The 21,426-nt window shown below is 44.5% G+C and overlaps 1 protein-coding gene across 1 annotated transcript in view; it reads left to right on the forward strand.

Moving 5' to 3' along the window:
- CDH12 (cadherin 12) overlaps positions 1–20,705 on the forward strand; it is a 1,497,293-nt gene extending 1,476,588 nt beyond the window's left edge. The window contains exon 11 of the mRNA XM_069613705.1: positions 19,389–20,705. Within this exon, the coding sequence (XP_069469806.1) occupies positions 19,389–19,888 (500 nt within the window). The 3' untranslated portion in view covers positions 19,889–20,705. The remainder of the gene's footprint in view (positions 1–19,388) is intronic.
- Positions 20,706–21,426: the final 721 nt, after the last annotated feature.

Raw genomic sequence — 21,426 nt, forward strand, 5'->3', positions numbered from 1 at the left:
CAATTGGAAGACTGTTGACAACAGCAAATTGATTATTGATGCCGCAAAAAAAATGAAGGACTCTTATGTCTTGTCTTCCTACTGGACCTCTTAGCCATGTTCGGCAGCATCGATCATCAGCACTCTCACGAATTTTGGATCACATGTGGGCATTTAGCAAACTGCCTTATTCCTACCTATCAGAAGTATATGTATTTATGTAAGTATGTATGTATTCATGTATGTAGAGTGATGTATAAAACACACACCAATTTAGCAAGCATTGTAGCGCTGTACAGGAGTTGTGAATAATATTTATGAGGGAGTGGGGAGGTTTATTGGCCAGAAACTGTTCCAAATTCTAAATGTGTGGCAGAAGAAGGGTCCAACTTAGCCATGTTAAGGACTTTCATGCTGCTCGATCTACTAAATTTTCCCAGCCAAGTTGGATGGGGTGACAGCAAAATATAATACTGTCTATTTCCAAGGAGATTTGGGCCTGTTCGCGTAATCAGAACAATTTTCTGTGAGCACGATGATGTGGTCAAATTTCTTTGTGTCATTGAAAAGGTGTGCAGTGAACCTATGGATAGCTTATTGCTGGACCATGGTGGGGAGATGGGTGTATACGCAAAACGGCTGTTGCCACAGTACAGGCAGGAGAGACAAAAAGTTAGAATGTGCTTCAGAAATGTCTGTGGGTAGAAATCATTTCATTTTGTGGAGGGTTAACAACATGCGTTGAGTTTTCCTGGTTGTAAGACTCTTGAATGAGAAGTCTTTGGTAGTGGTACACACAAGAGACAATGTGTGTGGTGTGATTTGTGGAATGTACATGTGTGAGATGTAAGTTGTGGAGTGGGTCTGTTAACTAACATTTCTTCCATACAGTTCTGGGATTTGGAATGCTTTGAGAGGATTCAAGGAGGTCTTGGACGGGTCAGTTTTAAGGAAATTGTTTTAATCCATGCTTGGATGAGTGTGAGGTAATCTTTACACTGGCTGATATTGTGCATGGAACTAATCCATAGGCAAAGTTGAGTATTTTCTGCATATTGGTGGATTGCACTGTTGAGGTTATTGAGTAATTTCTCAAAGTAGAGTTTTAAGATGGTGGACAAGAGTATTGAGTGCTGTGGCACTCCACCATCTGCAAACAATGATACCTAATAGGGGGTTAGTAGCTGAAACAGCAGAGAACATTTTCGACAATTCCCATTGATGGGGGGAGCAGATGCATGAGATATATGTGGTTCAATGTTTTGAATTTAACAGAGGAGTGAAGCAGAAACATCAGGAAGGAGGCCCCTTTCTTAAAATATTAGGAGTTCTGTCAATAACAAGGTAAGTGGCAGGCAACACCTTGTCATTTAAGTCCCTGCATTTCTCTTCATATTTAGAATTCCCCACAGACCCCTTCTACGCCCCCATATAGAAACTCTAGTGGGAACTGGTAGCAAATCGAGGGATTACATGGGCAGATAGCTCACAAGTAAAGTGTGCACCTATAACATGAGGGTAACCTGCATTTTGCAACTTTGAAACCAGTGTCAGGGCCCCACGCTTTCATCGTTCTGCAGTCAATAGATTGACAGCCAGTGTTTGGGCTAATAATAACTGTTATTTCAGTGCTAAGAAGTGGGAGTATTCTGGCATTGAGAGTTATATAAAAAACACACATTATTATTATTATTATGCTCCATAGAAACTTGTAAGAAACAACACTATCTCATATGTTCGTGTCACCCAATGACATCCAATGACTCATTCTCCTTCTCCCTCCAAACGTGGTTGTTTACCATCTGCTCACAGCTGAACACCACCAAAAATAGTGTTTTCTCCTAAACACTAATAAGCTAACACCAGTTTAGTGCTTATTAGCAAGCATCTGAATAATAACACTTGAGGTTCTTTGCAATACTTACCCCTTGCATCAAATACCCCAGACTACATACGTGTCCATTCACAATCAAATTAATAGCAGCAATATCTCACACAGTCTTTCAGCAATGCAACGTCTTAAAATAAATAATGTTGCATCAGCATGGCTCCACATTCCAAGCACCAGTTAATCCCTCTTTCTATATCACATGATTTGTATTTTTCCTAGTGGCAAATCACCAGAAAGACAAAACAGCAGGAAACTTCTGGGAGAGAGTTGTTATCCATCCATGTTGTTGTTGCACTCCTCTCTTTACATCAGTATTTCTGTGCTGTGGGCAGATTGCAGAGAGGAGTGCAACAACAACATAAACACAACACAGACAGAGAAGCTGCATGATGCTGCCGAGCAATAGTAGTGAGTACACACAGCTGACACCGAGCACCCTAGAGCACCAGGGACTAAGTTGAGTACACAACCCCTTACAACTATGGAACTTACCTTAGGGGATCCAAGAACAGGGCACCCTAAACTGAATGAGGACATTCCAATTCCCCAGGCCACCACCATTACTATTGCACGGTGAGCCACCATGGAGGAATTGAGTGGGGATTAGCTCTACTTGTAACATTTGCTTCCTTCGACATGTCCGGGTCACGGAAGACTGGGCCAAATTGACCAGGGACAGAGAACCAATCAAGGGAGGGGGAATGGAATAAAACGAGACCACGGGATGCAGGATGTGTGGGCTATTCAAGTGAAGACAGAGGAGGAGTCTGAAGACCAAGAGACCAGCAAGAGGGAAGAAGGAGCAGTGGAGTATGGGGTTGATTTCCGGATAAGAGAAATTATTGGATAGTGAGAGAAAGTGATACCTTGATGTGAGTGTGTGTGAACATGTGACAAGTTTGGTTAGGAGAAAAAGAGTTTGGAGTGAAAATGAAGTGTGCAGGTATGTAAAAGAAGGGTGTCTGAGTTAGAGGTGGGTGGAGTAGTAGTAGTGATTTTGAGGAGGAAGTTGTAGTGGAGTGGAGAAGGGAGAAATATTCATATGGAGGGTGGAGCAGTACAGTGAAAGGGAGAGTAATAGACTGGAGGAGGGAGTAGTAGGTTGGAGGCAGGAGTCGAGTCAAGTAGTAAGTAGGTGGGTGCAGTAATATGAAGAAGGGAGTAGTAGTAAGAAGGAGGGAGGATTAACATCAATGGGTGAAGGCATGTTCTGGAAGGGATGAGAGGCATCCATGGGACAGAGGTGGAGAGTGTAGATGTGGGTGGAGTAGGAGAAGCAGTATAGCAGAGGCAAATAAAGGAAAAGAGGGAAAGTGATTGTGAGAGGAATAGACTGAATTGAGCAGAGTGTCTGCAACATCCCTATTTCCCTTTAGATCACTAGCAACTGGCTAGAGTCGGGAAAGCTATGAAGTCCCTACAGGAGTTTAGTGAGATAAACCCAAGAGTCTTTAATTTAATGTGTACATTTATTTAATATATTAGTAAACTGAGGGTGAAACAATCGCTATTTACTAGCTTGGGGATAAGAACATCTTGGTTAGGTGGGAGTGGCACTGAAATTAATGAGTGAGGGAAGGCCATTGGGCCCATTGATACGTCAAGAAATACCATTGAACCACCTCAAAGTTTTGGAGCGATTCCTGTGCAGTCTGTGACAAAAACCAGAGAATGTTGCTCTAGAAAAATAAACATATGAATTTTAAGTATTCTAATCATGATATAACTATTATCTGATGATACTTACATTAGCTTGCCAGGTGCAGCCAATTAGTGTGCTTGGACCACAGGCTGGATCTACAATAATGGCCTGCATTCTCAGCAAGGTGATGGCAGTTCCACTTAACACCCCCACTTATCTGCACCATCTGCCCACTTCAAATTGGCAAAACCCCAAAAATCAAAAACCCTTGCTTGCTAACTCCATGCTGACAAGAGCCATACAGTTGCCATCTCCTGTGGCCCGCAAGCAACATTGAACCGGCACTCATCCATGATATTCTTTCATCTTCTTTGTATGTTTTTTAAGATGTTTGTGAAGAAACAGATGATACGACCTGCGCTAAGCCTTTTCTCCTCAAACATTGCCACCCTTATCAACACTGAGGTAATGGCCAGCACAGGGGGGCTAATGTGCCTCGAATGCCACTAAGCCTCCGTGAGTTTTGTGTTCTTTGTGCTTTAAAAGAAAAGGAAAAAGAAAGTGAATTGTTTCCACGCGCTCCCAGCGCGGTGTTTGGCCTGCTTCTGCTCCCCCCTCCCACTTCCTGGTCTTCCCCTCCCTCCCCGCCTCCCTGCCCGCCCACACCCCCCCCCTTCCTCTCCCTCTGCCTATAACCTCCCCCCTCCTGGGCAGCCCTCTGCCCGGCAGCCCCCGCGGCTAAGGGCCCCAGGCCAAGGGCGACTCCTACAGTGCGGCTCCCTGTATGTCTGCAGGTGTCCGCAGGGGACGCCAGGCGCCAGCTCCTCCGCTCTCCGGCCCACCCCTCCTCACCTTGCTCACCTCATCTGCATGATGCCTCGCCCCCCCTATTCCAATTTTTTGGTAAACTAGAGTGCTTTTTCTCCCCTCGCAGGATTCTCAAACTTAGGTGGCCCTGACCTACTACGCATTACTGTTTGTTCTGCATTGTGTTAAACTAGGGTGTTTTTCTCCCCTCGCAGGATTCTCAAACTTAGGTGGCCCTGACCTACTACGCATTACTGTTTGCTCTGCATTGTGTTAAACTAGGGTGTTTTTCTCCCCTCGCAGGATTCTCAAACTTAGGTGGCCCTGACCTACTACGCATTACTGTTTGCTCTGCATTGTGTTAAACTAGGGTGTTTTTCTCCCCTCGCAGGATTCTCAAACTTAGGTGGCCCTGACCTACTACGCATTACTGTTTGCTCTGCATTGTGTTAAACTAGGGTGTTTTTCTCCCCTCGCAGGATTCTCAAACTTAGGTGGCCCTGACCTACTACGCATTACTGTTTGCTCTGCATTGTGTTAAACTAGGGTGTTTTTCTCCCCTCGCAGGATTCTCAAACTTAGGTGGCCCGGACCTACTACGCATTACTGTTTGGCTCTGCATTGTGTTAAACTAGTGCCCTCCACTCACTTCCTGTCTGCATACTCGTGGCGTCCGCTTCCCCTCCTACTCCATGGTGCTCTCTATCTCGCCTATCTACTCTAACTGCTTCTCCATTGACTATCCTGCTCTCCTCACTAAATCCGGTAGGAAAAAGTTTAAAAAGGACATCCTGGTCTCCAACCCAGGCCTCCCTATCGCTGACACCTACACGAGCGCCTGCTCCAAGGAAACTCTCACTGACATTCTCTTTTTCGTGCCTTCACCTGACCTATGGACCCCTCACATGGTCGCTGTGCTCTCTCCTTTCTCCACCTCTCCCATTAATGGTGGCACCCGTTGGGATGTCCTCTTGGCCCCTTTCCACTCCTCTAAAGCCATCATTAATGTCTATGCTAACGGGACCGTCTTGGTCCAAGGCCCTCAGGCCAACCTTCACCTCTTTGATAGACGCTTCCCATGCCTCATCAACTTCCTCTCCGCTCCCGCTGTCCCCCCTCCTCTGTCCTCGGCTACCTTGCCTCTCCCCTCCCTCCCTGCCCCTTCTCTTGCTCCCTCTTCAACTACTTCTCTAACACCTCCGCAGGGCGTACCTCTGATCTGTACCCCTCCCCGGAAGTTTTTCAAGGGTGGCAACCTTCTCCACATTGCCACTCTAAATTCTCGCTCTGCCATCAAGCACTCCTCTGATATCTGTCGCCTTCTTGAGGAACTGGACCTCGACGTCCTCGGTCTCACTGAGACTTGGTTCACTCCCAGCTCTGCCACCAGCTTCGACACACTCCTACCTGACGGCTACAAGATCCTCTCCGTGCCCAGGCCCAACCGTTCAGGGGGTGGTGTTGCCCTTATCTTCCCTGAGTGGATTCCTGCCACTGTCATTCCTACGCAGACCTACTCCTCTTTTGAATGTCTTGTCTGCCGACTCTCTCTCTCTCCTAGCCATTCCCTTACCGTGGCTACTATCTATTGGCCACCTGGTCAAATTTCCTCCTTCCTCTCTGAGTGGGCTGACCTCTCCTCCTCACTCCTGTCCTCAACCACCCAACTCCTCTTTCTCTGTGACTTCAACATCCACCTCGATGCCTCCTGTCCCCCCACTGGTCTCTTTCGCGAACTCTGCAACTCTCTCTCACTCTCTATTCTCCCGTCTGGGCCTACTCACTCTGCAGGGCACACTCTTGATGCTCTGATCTCTTCTGACCTTCCCCTCTCCCTCCCTCTCTCCACTCCTCTCTCCTGGAGCGATCACTTTCTCCTATCCTCCCACCTCTCCCTCCCTACCCCACAGGCAAAGCCACCCTCTTCACTGCCACCCACCTTCTCGGTCATCCGGCCCATGAAGCGCGTGTCAGTTGAGGCTTTCGCTGCTACCTTCTCACCCCCTCCTCCCCCCCAGCTGACTCCCACCCTGACACAGCCCTCTCCATGCTCTATTCCTCTATATCTGATACTCTCGATATCCTTGCCCCCGTCATGAGAATCCGCCTGAAGCCCAAAGCCAAATGTAACTCCTGGTATGACTCGGATCTCGTCACCCTAAAACGCAAGTGCAGGGTGGCAGAGAGGAAATGGCGTGCTTCATGTTCATCCTCTGACAAACTGGCCTGCCGCCTGCTCCAAAGGCAATACCGGCTCTCCGTTCTCACCAAGAAGAGAGCCCTTATCCAAGCCTGCATCTCTGAGGCATCTAACAACTCGGCCGAACTCTTTAAAATCTGCAAGGAGCTGGCCAACCCTGCTGCAGTCTCTACCACTCCTGTCCCCTCCCAGGCCCTCTGCACTGCACTGGCCTCGCACTTCATCTCAAAAACTCAGGACATCCTGTCCTCGCTCTCCTCCGCTCTCCTCCCTCCCTCTCTTCCCGGCTCTTCCTCTTGCTCTCTTGCAGCAGCCCCTCCGCCCTCCTTCTCTGCTTTTCCACCTTTTTCTGCTGATGAGGTTTCCAGACAAGTCCGATCTATGAAAGCCTCGTCTAAACAGGTTCACCCCTGTTCCTCCAAAACCATCAAGGACCACATCGACTCCCTGGCTCCTGCCCTGGCTGACTTTTGCAACCACTCATTCGCCTCTGGAGTCTTCCCATCCCCCCTCAAGCACTCCCTTGTGCACCCCCTCCTCAAGAAACCCTCTTCCGACCCCTCCTGCCCGGCCAACTATCGCCCAATCTCCATTACTCCCTTCCTGGGCAAACTCCTGGAGAAACTGGCCATCTCCCAGCTTAACCTCCATGCAGAATCTGTGGGTAATCTTCATGACCATCAATCCGGCTTCAGAGCGGCCAGAAGCACGGAAACTGCTCTCCTGAACATCCGTGAGGACCTGCTCCTTAACCTCGATTCCAACACTCCCTGTGTTCTCATTCTGCTCGATCTCTCCTCTGCATTTGACACTGTCAACCATGCCATCCTGCTCAACCGTCTCCGTGATAACCTGGGTATCACTGGTCAGGCTCTGGCATGGCTGACCTCTTTCCTTTCCGGTCGACCCTCCCAGGTCCAAATGGGCTCCTTCCTCTCTGACATCTTTTTCTCCACCTGTGGTGTCCCCCAGGGATCCAACCTCTCTCCCTGGCTTTTCAACCAGTATCTGGCACTCCTTGCCCACCGCATCGCCGCTCTCTGCCCCCACTTCCAGTGCTATGCGGACGATACCCAGCTCATTTTCAGGCTACCCTCGGCCTCCTCCTCTCCTTCCCTCATCTCCGACTGTCTGTCTGCTATCCAGGAATGGTGTGCTGCCAATGACCTCTGCCTTAACGCCAGTAAGACTGAGATTCTACTCATCGGCACACCCACTCCCTCCTTCCCTGCAGCTCTCTGGCCGGCCTCCCTTGGCCCCCTTCCCGCCCCTACCTGCAAGGCTAAAAACCTCGGGGTCATCTTCGACTCCACACTCTCCTTCTCTCCTCATATATCTGACGTCTCTAAGAAGTCACACTACCAGCTGCACCTCCTCAGAGGTATTCTTCCCTTCCTCTCCTTCCCCCAGAAGCTCACTGTCTCCCGAGCCCTGGTTCTCTCAAGGCTGGACTACTGTAACAGCCTCTATCTTAATCTGCCTGCCTCCACTCTCCGCCCTCTGCAACTTATCCAGAACAGAACTGCGAGACTTGTCCTTGGCCTCAAGCCCAGGGACCGTATCTCTCCAGGACTGAAATCTCTTCACTGGCTCCCAGTGGCTGCGAGGATTAAGTTCAAAACCCTCTGCATTGTCCACAAGGCCTTCTGGGGCCTGGGGCCTAAATACCTTCAACTCTCTCTTCCTAAATATCTTCCTTCACGAGCCCTTCGCTCATCCGTCTCCAACTCCCTCATGGTCAGCCGCTTCTCGAAGCAACGAGCTGGGGGTAGATCTCTCTCCCCAGCAGGGGCCTCCCTCTGGAACAGCCTTCCTGCCTCCCTGAAACTTGAGGAGAACCATCTCCGGTTCCGGAAGTACCTCAAAACCTTCCTCTTCGCTTCTGCCTTCTCTCTCCCTCTCCCCTGCTAAACCTGCTTAACTCCCCACTGAATTCTGCACTAAACCTGCATCTGGGCCACTCTCAGCGACCTCGGTCCAGGGCCCAGCCACTCTCCACTTGCACTGCCTCCCTAGCTCCCCCTGCACTGTGGGACTGTCACTGTATACCTACAGCCCCCCTTCGCAGCACTTCTCAGCACTTGCTCTGCACTTACCTCGCACTTGCCACCAGCTGGCCCTTTTTATTTAATATTTATTATTTTATTACGCTACTTACCTTGTACTGCACTTCCCCCCCACCTCCTCCCCCTGCACTTTCTCCTTTTCCCCTTACCTCTGCACTTGCGCGATCTGAATGACACCTGGCCTAGTAGGATCGTTTGTCTGTCTTCCCCTTGTTTCCCTCCCTCCCTGCCTCGTCGCGCCTTGAAACACTTGTGTATAGGCGCGTTACAAATACCATATCATATCATATCAAGCTGTCATTGAGGTTCCTTGCTACTATTAGGTCTACAAACATGGTCTATCGAACCAGCCATTAGTGCGTCTGTGTGTCTCTGGAGCCTGTTTTATCTATTTAAATACTCTAAATAATACTCTAAATAATAAATAATAAAATGCATAGTAAAAGCTCGTCCTCTGCTTGGCTCTTTGCAGAGTTACAGCAGGAGCACCATCCTGGCTCCAAGGCTCCAGCAGATTTCAAACCCAGTATTATCTACATGTGTGACAGTGTGTGTTAGTCCAACTAGTGTTAAATATGTTCCATTTCAGGTGGGTCCTATGGGACATGTGGGATACGAGATACGATTAGTGGAAACAGTTGTGCATCCAACTGGTCAACCTTTTGATGATATAATAAATGAAAATAAAAGGAGTTAATATAATTGCTACATCCGATAAAAGACAATACGAATAGCTTTAAAACTCTCACACCACTACACAGAATCGAGTATGAGGCTTTCATTTCATTGCAGCATAATGTGGACATAGGTCCTTAGTACAATTCAAAAAGATATGAATGGGGAACTTACTTGTTCAATGGAAACCCACTTCGGGCACGATTGGCCCTGCTCTCATAGGGAATCAGCCCACATTTCCTATGGAACTAATAGCTTTGGTGATAAAAAAAAAATAGTTAACACGTGTAAAGTCACACAAGAGTGGTCACATAGAAGATAAAAACGAAATGTCTAGCCCTTTTTAAAAAACGTTGACTCTGAGAAACAGGGCAACTCTACACTCACTTCAAGTGTTCCATCCTCTGCCATGATAATAGAGAAACTGTGTTTAAGCAATATCGAGAATTTGCTCTCCTCTCCATTGCAATTAGATTTTAGGCCAAGGCAAGTGACCAGTCTTTTAAAAATATGGTTGAATGATGGTGCAGAGGCCTGCTTAGTCTGGTAATATCATACAAACTGTGTGCCTGCTTTGGCAATCTCTATTATAATTTTCTTTTGTCAAGGGTCTACACATAAATTAAAGTGTCGAGTTGGCTCTCTAGTGAATTAGCTCTTTCGCAAAAATAAAAGAACAGTTAGGACACGAGTGAATTGAAGACCATGGAGTTTTGAAGGCCTCGTCCAAGTACACTTTCCATCTTATCACACACTGCTTCATAGAGGTTGTCTCAAGCTTCAGTTCTATACTGACAACATCCATATATGCTTGTCCTTGAAGAGAATGGTTAAGTCCTAAACAACTATTTGTGAACACATACAAATGTGGTTTATGTGGCAACAATGTGCGTTAAACTACACTTGGTAGCTTGGCTAGTGCAGGGAGAATTCCCCAGAGATAGGGCAGACAAAATGCTATGAAAAGTATCAATGCCTGCAGATCCGTCATCCACATTCATTTCAAGATGGAAACACATCTTCCACTTATGTTATGTGTTGTTGTTTTATTTGATACGGACAATGTGAGTTATGTATAATGCCATGTATGTTTTGTTACACTAAGTTCCACACTGACATTTCATTATTTCACATTACATGTTTCTATGTAGTTGCCACTTTCTCAAATGCACTCAGTTCAACAAATAAAATAGTAACAGAAATCTATGAGATGAACATATTTCCCAAGACTCTTTCTAAAGGAATGATATTGATATATATGAACACGAAATCACAAAATGAAGAATACATTGCCTTAATAGATAGCACCTAGCATGTACATGGTAGGTGGAAAAACTTGAATCCCATTTCACACAGCACCTTATACTTTTCTGAAAAATTGCCCTAGTAAACATGCATATGCAATGTCATTGCGCACATGACTATGCAGTGAACACGACATTATCACACTCCTGTGCATCACTTGTAAATGACATGAAAAAAAGAATGCTCAAGTGTGTTTAGTTGCTGAAGTCGGAAAAATTATATATTTGAAAAAGAAAATGGCCCCTTTAATCTTCTCTCTATATATAAAATGGAAATGTGTGGATAACCTGTGTGTCTGTTCAAAATATTCAGCATACTTCACAGCATGCTACAAGCTTGAAATCTGGCATGTGGGTAGGTTCCATGGTGTCGACAATGAAGAAAGTATAAAATATACATTTTTCAAATGTTCTTTTTTGTAAGTCACCAGAAATGTTCCATGTGGGTTGGTTCCATGGTGTAGAGAATATAAAAAATACACACTTTTCAAAATCTTTTGAAAGCATTTTCTTTAAAGCGGTCTGCAATGCTTGGATATGCGTGTGTGTGCCTGTTCGCAATTTTCAGCATACTTCCCAACATGCTACAAACCTGTAAATTGGCATGTGGGTAGGTTTCATAGTGTAGACAATGTAAAACGTATACAATATAAATATACCTGTGTCTCCAATTTATTTTGGGGGGGACATTTGTGGCTATGTGTGTGTGTGTGTTCGAAATGTCCAGCATACATGCTTGGATATGTGTGTGTGTTTGTATTCGAAATTTTCAGCATACTTCCCAACATTCCACAAACCTGAAAATTGGCATGTGGGTTGGTTCCACAGTGTAGGCAATGTAAATAGTTTTTTAATCTAAATAAACGTTTGTGTAATTAATTGTTTAGGGTAAATTTGTGGATATGTGTTTGTGTCTATTTGAAATGTTCAGCATACTTCCCAACATGCTACAAACCTGAGATTTGGCAGTGGGTAGGTTCCATGATGTAGACAATATAAAAAGTCAAAAATATAAATATACCTTTGTCTAAAGTTTTTCTTTTTAGTAGTACAACTGCTAGTTTTACCATAATCGTCCTATTTAAAAAAAAGAGGAAACCCACTGTAAACATATATGCATGATTAATTTCATGCCCAACTACATGATGCATATGATCTCATTACACAAGTTTGAAGCTTTGTTCTAACCAATCATTGTAACAATCAATCCAATTGCAATAGAAAATAATAATTAATCTATATAAAGTTGACAACGTATAAAAAAATCATGATTCTAAACTAGCATATGATACAATATAGTACTAACGTAATCTAAAACCACTGTTCTGACAATGTTAACTGCGAGAGAATACGAGATCAATGAAAATCAGAAGTATTCTAAAACAATATGACATCTGTAATGCTGACTAAACCAGCAATAAAATGTGGGTGAGGTTAAATATGGCATATTTTTCAAACAATATATGAATGATTGACAGATTTTCTTGAGGTACAAATCATTGAGTTGCACCAAAACGGATACGTTTATCAAAGGTGACCTCTTTAGGGAAAGCAGATGTTCATACTATATTTTCAATTAAACCTAGTGATTGGCAAGCTTTCAAAATAAACACAAAGGTGTATATACCTAGATTTGTCGCTTTGATGTGTGGGAATAGTTTCCATACATTGCACTTTTAGCAATTATGGATTTGGTGTTCTTATTGAGAATATCAAAGCAATGTTCAATGATCCAATCTCTCAACTTCATGCTTGTATGAACCTCAGCGGTTTTGCCACATGGGCATTTCAAGGCATTTACTACAAAGTCCGTTTTTCATGTGATTTTATCTTTTAAAGAAATATTTCTGCATCTCTTTGGATGAGCAATAAAGGATTGCTAGGTTTTGTTGTTGCAAAAATTGCATCTCACAGCATAGAAATGTGCCCTACTTTGGAGGTCCAACAATTATTGTGATGGCTTCATCGTTAGAAAATCTGGCTTCATGAGTTCCAATGTTCAGCATGCACTTCTAGATGAATAAATGTGAATTCTTGGCAACAGTTGCCATCTCAGGAACTATTCTTCATGTTTAGAAAGTTGTAGGCCAATAGTTTAGGATACATTTAATAGGAGAAATCACTTTGGCTTGGAATAGTGGAATCATGCCTGCTCATGCCCATGTAACCTTTTGATTTGAATTAATCTGTCATTCTCTACTGATAAGGTCTCAGGAAATTACCTTGCCGATGGTTGCTGCAGCAACTTGCCTCTATTTCTCTCTGAATCACTGCTGCTTAGTTCTCTCATTTGCTAGAACAGAGGTGTCTGCTCTTTTGGACAGTTCGATGGAGGCTGCGGCGGGTAGGGGGGGGGGGGGCGGTAGTCACCCGGTTTGTCTCTTTTGGCACCTGCGGTCTTGTTCTTTGCTTGTAGCCAATAGAATGACTGATACCTAAATGGTAGGTCTCCACACAAGATGGCCTGCCTGCAGGTTGTGCCCATGCATGCATGTTCTTGTAATGCCAGCTGCCTGATGAGTGCTTTCTGCTTTTTTTGTACTGTTGGGGTACTGGACTTGATAGTGACTTGCAGATGGTGGGATGATCCTTTTGATATATGAACTTTAGCTGTTATATGTTCATGAGCTCGTTCTGCCTGATGCAGGTTTGTTTTCCTCACAACAGCTCATTTATATTTTTATAAGTGTCAGTATTTTAACATTTGGCATTGCAAGGCTTCTCCTGCAGTTAGCAACATAGCCATAGCCATACACACAACTATCTCAGACTCTACATTGGCAGGGATTCAGTTTAGTGATTCTATGGCAATTTGCACAAGTGCTGCTGGCTAGATGGACCGCTTGCTGTACCGATGCTGTAATGGATCATCAACGCTTCCCATGGGTGATTTGTTCACCAATGTAGAATGTCATCACAACTGATGGTTCCTGTTGTCTATGTTACAAAAAAAAAGTCCTAGTCACTGAGCAGGTTGTCCCACAGATTTCTCTCCCAGTAGACCGTGTCTGCATGGCTCACCACATTTTCAATAGTTGTCAATAGTTGTCAGTGATATACTCCCCATCAATGCTGTCATTCGTGCACTTCACATGCCTGGTGTACATATCACAATTTGGGCGGACTGGCGTTTGTTATGCTACCTGCATTATTTATTCAATTAAATGCAAACGCTGCAATAGAGTTAAACATTGCCTCTGCCTTGTCAATCTTGTAGAGGGTCCTTCTTCCAGAGAGACATGTAGATGAAAAGCAGACACTTTTACTTCGAAAGGTGGGCCCACAAAATGATCCAGGAGCTCCTCAATTTTACCTCTAAATACAAATATTCTTGATCCGCCATGCAAGGCTAAAAGCAGTTCCATCATCATCCTTTTTGCATCCACATCAAATGCCACATCATGAGTGCTCACATTATTGATCAGGTCGAGCTCAAGCATGTGCACCAGAAGGAGAATCTCACTAAGAGATGCACAGTGATGACTAACCTAGTTGGTTGTCTCCTCAAAATGTCATAGCACGGAGCAGACATTAGACAGTAGCTGCCACTCACAGAAGATACAAAGCCCCATCAACAAGAGTTCTGCGTTGAGCATTGCAGTAATCTATGGTAGTGTTGGACCACTCATGCAGCCTATACAACATGTGCAATGTACAGTTCCAAAAAGTGGCCACTGAGGTCTTACGGCCGTACTGTGGCAGGTTGGCGCATATTTGCACTTGGTGCAGTCCATGTATCGCATGGTAAACCATGCTGAAATGGGAGCTGATCTCCCCAGCCATTGCAAACATTTCTTTCACAGGCTCGCAATTCCTGATAAAGTGTGAGACCATGAGGTGGAGGACATGTGCAGAGGAAGGGGCATGCATTGTCTTGTCAATTCGTAATCCTCCACCTTCACCCAAATGTGACCTCCCCTTCAATTTCAGTCCTGAAAACTTTACATGCACAATGTTGTCTGCTAAAGAATTGCATACGCCTACTGTGCCTTTAATTGCTCTGGGATCCCCTCCTTGCTGTTGGAGGGAGGAAAGACGAACCAGTGTGCTGTGACGCCATGCACCAAATGTTCTGATCACTCTATAACAAGTCCAATGTGAAGTGGACATTTTCCCAATTGACTGCTGTGGTACCTGAATCTCTGCTGATTTTTCCCACAAATTCATGTGAGAATGACTCTCCTACAAACTGCTTGGATGGTTTCCCAACTCTTCGTACTCATCCTCTCAGGTCACCTTATAGGAGATGTATCGCTCACTGTTCTTCAAGAGACAGACACCAATTAGTGTGTCACCCACCACCACAAATCTCTGCTGCTCCCTCCCATAAGGATAAGTTGAGGGGAGGGTGCTTCTCCCACAAGCAGTCTCAGTGGTCCCGGCTCCTCACGCTTCTCCTATCAGGTGTCACCTGATGACATATGCCTTGTCAACTTAATTGAAGAAACAGACACTGACTGGTGTGATTAGCTCCTGCTCCTCCCAGAGAAACAGGCCAGTGTACCACTCCTACAAGCTGCCTCAGGATTCTCAGATTGCCCCCCACTCCTCCTCCAAGGTGTCATATAATGGCATGTGTCTCATCCTCTCAATTCAAGTGACAGACACTAAGTGGTGTGCCACCTACCTCTGTGAATATCTGCTGCTCTCTTCAAGCAAAGTCATGTGAGTTTATCTCTCTCATAACTACCCTCAGAGTTGCCGAGCTCCTTCCAGGCATTACGAAATGGCTCCTGTATGCCTCCTCTCCTCTCTTGCTCATTCCTGATAGTCTATGCTTGATTCAGGATTGGTGCGCATCCAATGATCTCTGCCTTAATGCCAGTAAAACGGAGATCCTTCTCATTGGAGCCCCTGCCCCTGCTTTCCCTCTCTCACTGTAGCCGCCCGCCTTGGGCCCTCTTCCATCGCCTTCCTGTGAGGCAAACAACATTGGTGTCATCTTCTATGCCACTCTCTCTTTCTCTCCTCACATCTTGGATGTCGCCAAGGAATCCCACTACCAGCTGCACATCCTCAAAGGGACTCTTCACTTTCTCACTTTCCCCCAGATGACCACTGTCTCCAGAGCCCTGGTTCTCTCTAGGATGGACTACTATAACAGCTCAACATGTTCCTCTTCTTCTCTGCTTGCTCTCTCCCCTCCCCTGCTGACCTACCTGTCTGCTGTACTGACTGTCTGCTTGCCTACCCTCAGAGTCTCACTGGGTACCAGACTCTTTCTTGATCAGTCACCCTTGCACTGCCTCCGTGTCTACCACGCAATTAGGGCTGTAACTGTAACCCTACTGTCCCTTGCTCTCCTTGCACTACCCAGAGCTGTGCTGCGCTGGCTGCACTTACTCAGAGCATTGCTGCCCTGTTTTACCCTCCCCTCTACCTTCCACTACCACCTCCCTTTCCCCTTGCCCTTATTGTTCTTGCACAATCTGAATGACACAAGGTCTAATAAGATTGTTTGTCATGTCCTCCCTCTGTCTTCCCACCCTTGTCTTTTCGTGGCTAGAAATGCTTGTGTACAGGCGCATTATAAATGATTTATCATATCATACCACAGGAAAATCAGATGAGTGCCCCTCTTCTCTTCCTTGAGCTTCCTCCAGATTCTCGACTCCTCATCTCTTATTCCCTAGTGTCACTGTATGGAGCACCCACTTCCCTGCATCTCTGGTAATGGCTCCTGTGTTTTATCATCTACTCCATATTACTGAATTTGTCATAGAGCACTGCAAAATTAAATCAACCCTAAATTCTACTCTCTGACTGGGTCCCATGACTCAATTCCTACCCTCTTCCGACCCTTCTTCAGACCCTCCTGCTTATAGCGATTTTGCGATCCCGCAAAATGCAGCGAAAACAGCTGTGTTTTGCAAAATACTGCGAAAACGGCTGTTTTGTGCAAAAACAGCATCTTAAAAAAAAAAATATGTAAAAAAAGTTATCTGCAAAAATTACTGTTTACAAAAAAAATTACTCAGGGTGCCAGGTTCTCGACTTTTTTTTTTGACGCAAGAAATTAAATGCGCCAACACATCTCATCACTTGCGCCCAAAAGAAGAGCAGCCCAATCCACAAGGGACACATGAATGGGGCATTCTATATGCGCGCCCATTCAGATGGCCTTTTTCACCTCCTTGATCAAATAAAGTGGCGTTTCTGCCAATTTAAAATCAAATCACTCATTTCCAAGAAAGATGCACTTTTCAATGTGCAGAAATTGTAGGCATCCCTACGCTTACGGGATGTGGGGGTGCTACTGCATGACAGGGTTTTTCCTGAACCTATCGTGCATTTCTTTTAAGGTATGAACCACTGCTGTGTCGCTTGCATTTCTGTTTCTCAAACAGGATAAAAATGCATTTTTTGGGTTGCATTTTACAGTGGCAGGACCCTGAAGGGCCTGTCCCTGTGAAAGGCGCTGGGAGCTTGCAGAACACTGTCAGAGAGCGATTCTATTCAAGGTACTACCCATTTTGATGACAACATTTGATCGAATGGTACAATTTGACCTATTTCGTCCAGTACTATTTGATCGATTTTTATAAATCCCGAACATGTGTTGCGGGGGTGTCACCTGCTCCCCAAGTTCAGTATTTTTCAGTTACGGGGTTGCAGGGGTGTTCCCACTTCCTCAAAATTGGAGGCGGGGACAGAAAAAAAAAGAAAATAATGAAAAAGGGACCCCACGGAGTCAGATCCGACCCACGTTAGAGGGACGGATCTGACAAAGCAGGGTTTCAGGGGAAGCGACCAAGCTGTTAAGTAGGGGAGGGGGTGGTGGTGAAAGGTATATTTTCGATTGTTTGGCTGAAGTGCAAATCAATTCGCGGCGAAATGGACTACGGTCAATTCTGCCACAAATAATTACACTTTGTTCAAACAACCCAGAACACCATTCAAGGCAGCTGGCCAGTGCACAATTTGCACTGCAGCTCAAGCCTGTGGAAATGCGCCGTTCACCTTTGAGAATAAGGTGACCTGCTCATTTCCAAAAATGGGTTGTCTAAAAATAGCCTATCCTCAGATCTATTTTTAAATGCCCCATTTTTTGAGGATCTAGGTCAAAATCTACATTTTAAAAAAATACAAAAATGGTTACACTATGAGAGGGAAAGGAGAGAGAGGGAGAGTGATGAGTGAGATGTGAAGTGACAGACAAGAAAGCAGAGGGAGAGCTGTGAGTCAGAGGAGGAAGCGGTGCACAAGAGAGCAGAGGAAGCAGTGATGCGGTGGGCCCAAAATCTGAGAGCGAGTGGAGGTACAGAAAGTAGAGGGAGCGTGGGGTCAGTGAGCCAGAAAGCAGAGAGGAAGCGGTTGTCCGGAAAGAGGTAGTGAGCTGCAGATTGGAAAAAAGGATGAGGGAAGAGTGCGATAGAATGGGAGAAAGGATACAAGATGCAGAAGCAGTACAAAAGAATGAAGGACTGTATATTGCGGGAGGAATTGAGTGTAAGGTGAGAGTTGGGAGTATGATTTGGAGTGTGGCAGGGGCTGGGCAGTGCAAATTGTGACTTGACAGTGTGACATAGCATGTCAGTATTTTTATGACAGAGTGAGAGGTTCAGGAATGCAAGTTGTGTTGGGGATTTGGTGAGATGTATGTTGGTGAGAGAGGTGTGTGGGTGTTTGGGGGATTGGAGAACATAGAAGGGGAATATTTTCAGCATTAAAACTGATAATGATCAATTTAGTTAATACTATTAAATAGGCATGCACATTAAACCAAAAATGTAGCCAACTCCAACACTGTTCTGCCAAGCCATAGACATCTGGGACTCCTCCTATTAAATTAATTCAAAAGATATATAATAATGATACCCTAGCTCTCTTGTAGCCTTGCACGCTGCCTATTTCCTGCAATGTGGCAATCTTACACCCTCCAGTTAATACAAAATGTCCCGCAAAAATGCTGGAATAAATAAAGGTTTGTGCTGCAAAATGTGCCATTTCATGCCGCAAAATTTGCCATTTTATGCCGCCAAATCCTGGATGGTCCGCTTCTTGCAACAACTCCTCTAAAGGCATCCCTGTTCATTAACCCTTCCCTAAATATCCTAACGACCTACTGCATCTCTGCAAGTTGATAGAAACTTGATAGAAGATCCAGCCATGTGTCACCATTTATGGCATACCTCAGACTAAAGTTTTAAAATATAGTTCAGGTTGTTGCAGGAAAGTTAATCCAGGCCTTCTCAGTCGTCAAAACAGCTTTTGAATGATAGTTATTCCGAGAAAAAGGAAGCAGCATTTTGGCAGATATGTTTCTAACCTCAGCTATTGCATCTTGCAACTAATAAAACAGTTGTGCATTAATAATTTGCAAATTTAGACATAATACTCCAGAAAATCCTCAGAGAAGAACCTGACAGTTTTCCTTTATACATTATCTGATGCGTTTGGTGATCACCAATATTGAAGTCAATACAATAAGTGAAGGCCATCAGGTGAAATGTATTCATATAAAACATTGAACTAATTAAAACATTATTCAAAGGCATATTTCAAGATTGTGATTTCATGATTTAATTTCAAATTGTGGAGCAAGCCTTGCATTGAATTACTGTTATTTCTCCTCAGATGCAAATAACTGCTGTTTGATAGCTGAAACATTTTTTACAAAATACAATTAAGCAGTGTTGTATCCACTTGGTAAAACCCTTTGCGTGTTCATATTGATGTGTCCATCAATTAACTGTAATGCATATATCGGAATTTACAAAAATACCATTTAGGAATCTACTGAATGGCAACAATTGTGTGTTTTAATTAATTATGTCAACACACTGAAATGATGCAACCTCTTTCTTTTGTTCTTCTGTTCCAGCCATTGTTGTGTTGTACGTGGCACTAAGAAAGCAGAAGAAGAAAGACACCCTGATGACATCAAAGGAAGATATAAGGGACAACGTCATCCATTACGACGATGAAGGAGGTGGCGAGGAAGACACCCAAGCATTCGACATTGGAGCGCTAAGGAATCCAAAAGTAATTGAAGAAAACAAAATACGTAGGGATATAATGCCGGAGCCTTTGTGTTTGCCGCGTTTGAAGCCCCAAGCGGAAGATAATGCCGACATAAGGGATTTTATTATTGTGAGACTTCAGGAGAATGATGGGGATCCCAGCGCACCCCCTTATGACTCACTAGCAACATATGCCTACGAGGGAACAGGATCGGTAGCCGAATCCCTGAGTTCCATAGAATCACTCACTACGGAGCCCGAACATGATTATGACTACTTAAGCGACTGGGGGCCTCGTTTTAAGACCCTGGCCGAAATGTTCGGAGAGGAGGAAAGTTACAAAGCTGACAAAGTCACCTAAAACCGTCCAAGAGAAATCCAATAAAAAAAAACATACCAAAAGCTTTGTGTGACAACTTACCTTCAATTGTACAGGACATCAGCTGTTTGCAGCAAGCTACAATATTTATTAAACTGTCAGTTTAGGTCTGTTTCACAAAGAGAGGATAAATCCTGTAATATATACTGTACTTTTTGTTACTTTGGAATCACACTGAGACGAACTCAGGATTGTTATCTTCAATTTAAAGACATGGCAACCTAGGAAGAAGATGGCTTTCTGGCATCACGGTGGAAAGAGCGATAGATTTTTCTTAATTCCACTTAAGTGCCTATTGAAACTTTTCTCATTTTAAGTGGTCTGGACTCCGCTGTGATGGCATTGCAGGATCAAGGGGTGAATTACACCTCCAAAGGAAGAATTCATTTCTGTGACAAGAAGCAATAGCACCAAGTTGACTTTATAATCTCTTGAAAAAGCATCCTGTAATATAACCAGCTGCTACCACAGAACTGTGCAGGACTTTTATTTTTATTTGACTATTCGTATGCAAGTTGTTTTTCTTTTTTTTTTTGTTTCACGTTAATATTAAATCACATTTCTTCTGCCCACAAGTCACAGAAACGGTCAATTGTGCATCATTTATGACAGCATGTTCACCTGAGTAAAAAAAACTCAAGTGCTGAACGTGTGTCAACAAATTTAAATAATTACACATTTCTAAAAATAAAAGAAAACTGATTCCCATAGATGTATAATTTCACTGTTGATGATTTTTATGCTCAACCACAGCCACAAAATGTCAAAACAAAATAAACATGGGATTAGTCAATTTAACAAACCACACTTTGAGAAGCACTTATTTAGTTCCTACTTTGTTGTTGTTTTCTTGAAGCACTTCCTCTGCATGCTGCCTCGTTCTGTCTTCCCAGATGATGGCCTACACTTCATAAATGTTTCAGTCAATGGACAGCTGTGTTCTATTCCCAGCTCCTACAGTTTACATATAAAGGCATATATATTGTTTTGTTTAGCTAATTTTACCAGCAGTGAAATATCAGTATTATCAGGGTATGTATTGCTTCACGAACCAACAGAGCACTGTACAATCATAGTGGGAAGAACATGGTGAGGGGAGCAGAGAAACAAGGCAGTGGGAGCTAACAACAGGGGACGGGGAAGGTGGGCAATTTGTCATGAAGGGATCTACAAGCAACCAGGGGAGGAAGCAGTGGGGATCGGATCTCCCAGTCTCTGGTAGGGTGGGGAGTTTACTACCAGTACTACCATTAACTAGCCGAGTCTGTGGTTGTCCCAAAAGAAATCAGGAAGTCTGCCTGGCGACATCGTCTTCTCTTCATGGCAACCATAATCAATGGAATAACCATTGCTAGTAAAGGCACCTTTTGTCAGGATAAATGTACATCAAGTTTAATGGTACAGCACCGTGGGCGATGTTTTTATTTCTGCAGCATTAACACAAATCCAGTTCTTTGCAGTTTCCTCACAAAAGCATATTGTGAAAAAACGTACACTACACCACAGGGAGTTACTGTGGT

The sequence above is a fragment of the Ambystoma mexicanum genome, chromosome 5p (assembly GCF_040938575.1).
Source record: "Ambystoma mexicanum isolate Mex_15411 chromosome 5p, UKY_AmexF1_1, whole genome shotgun sequence".
Lineage (NCBI taxonomy): Eukaryota > Metazoa > Chordata > Amphibia > Caudata > Ambystomatidae > Ambystoma > Ambystoma mexicanum.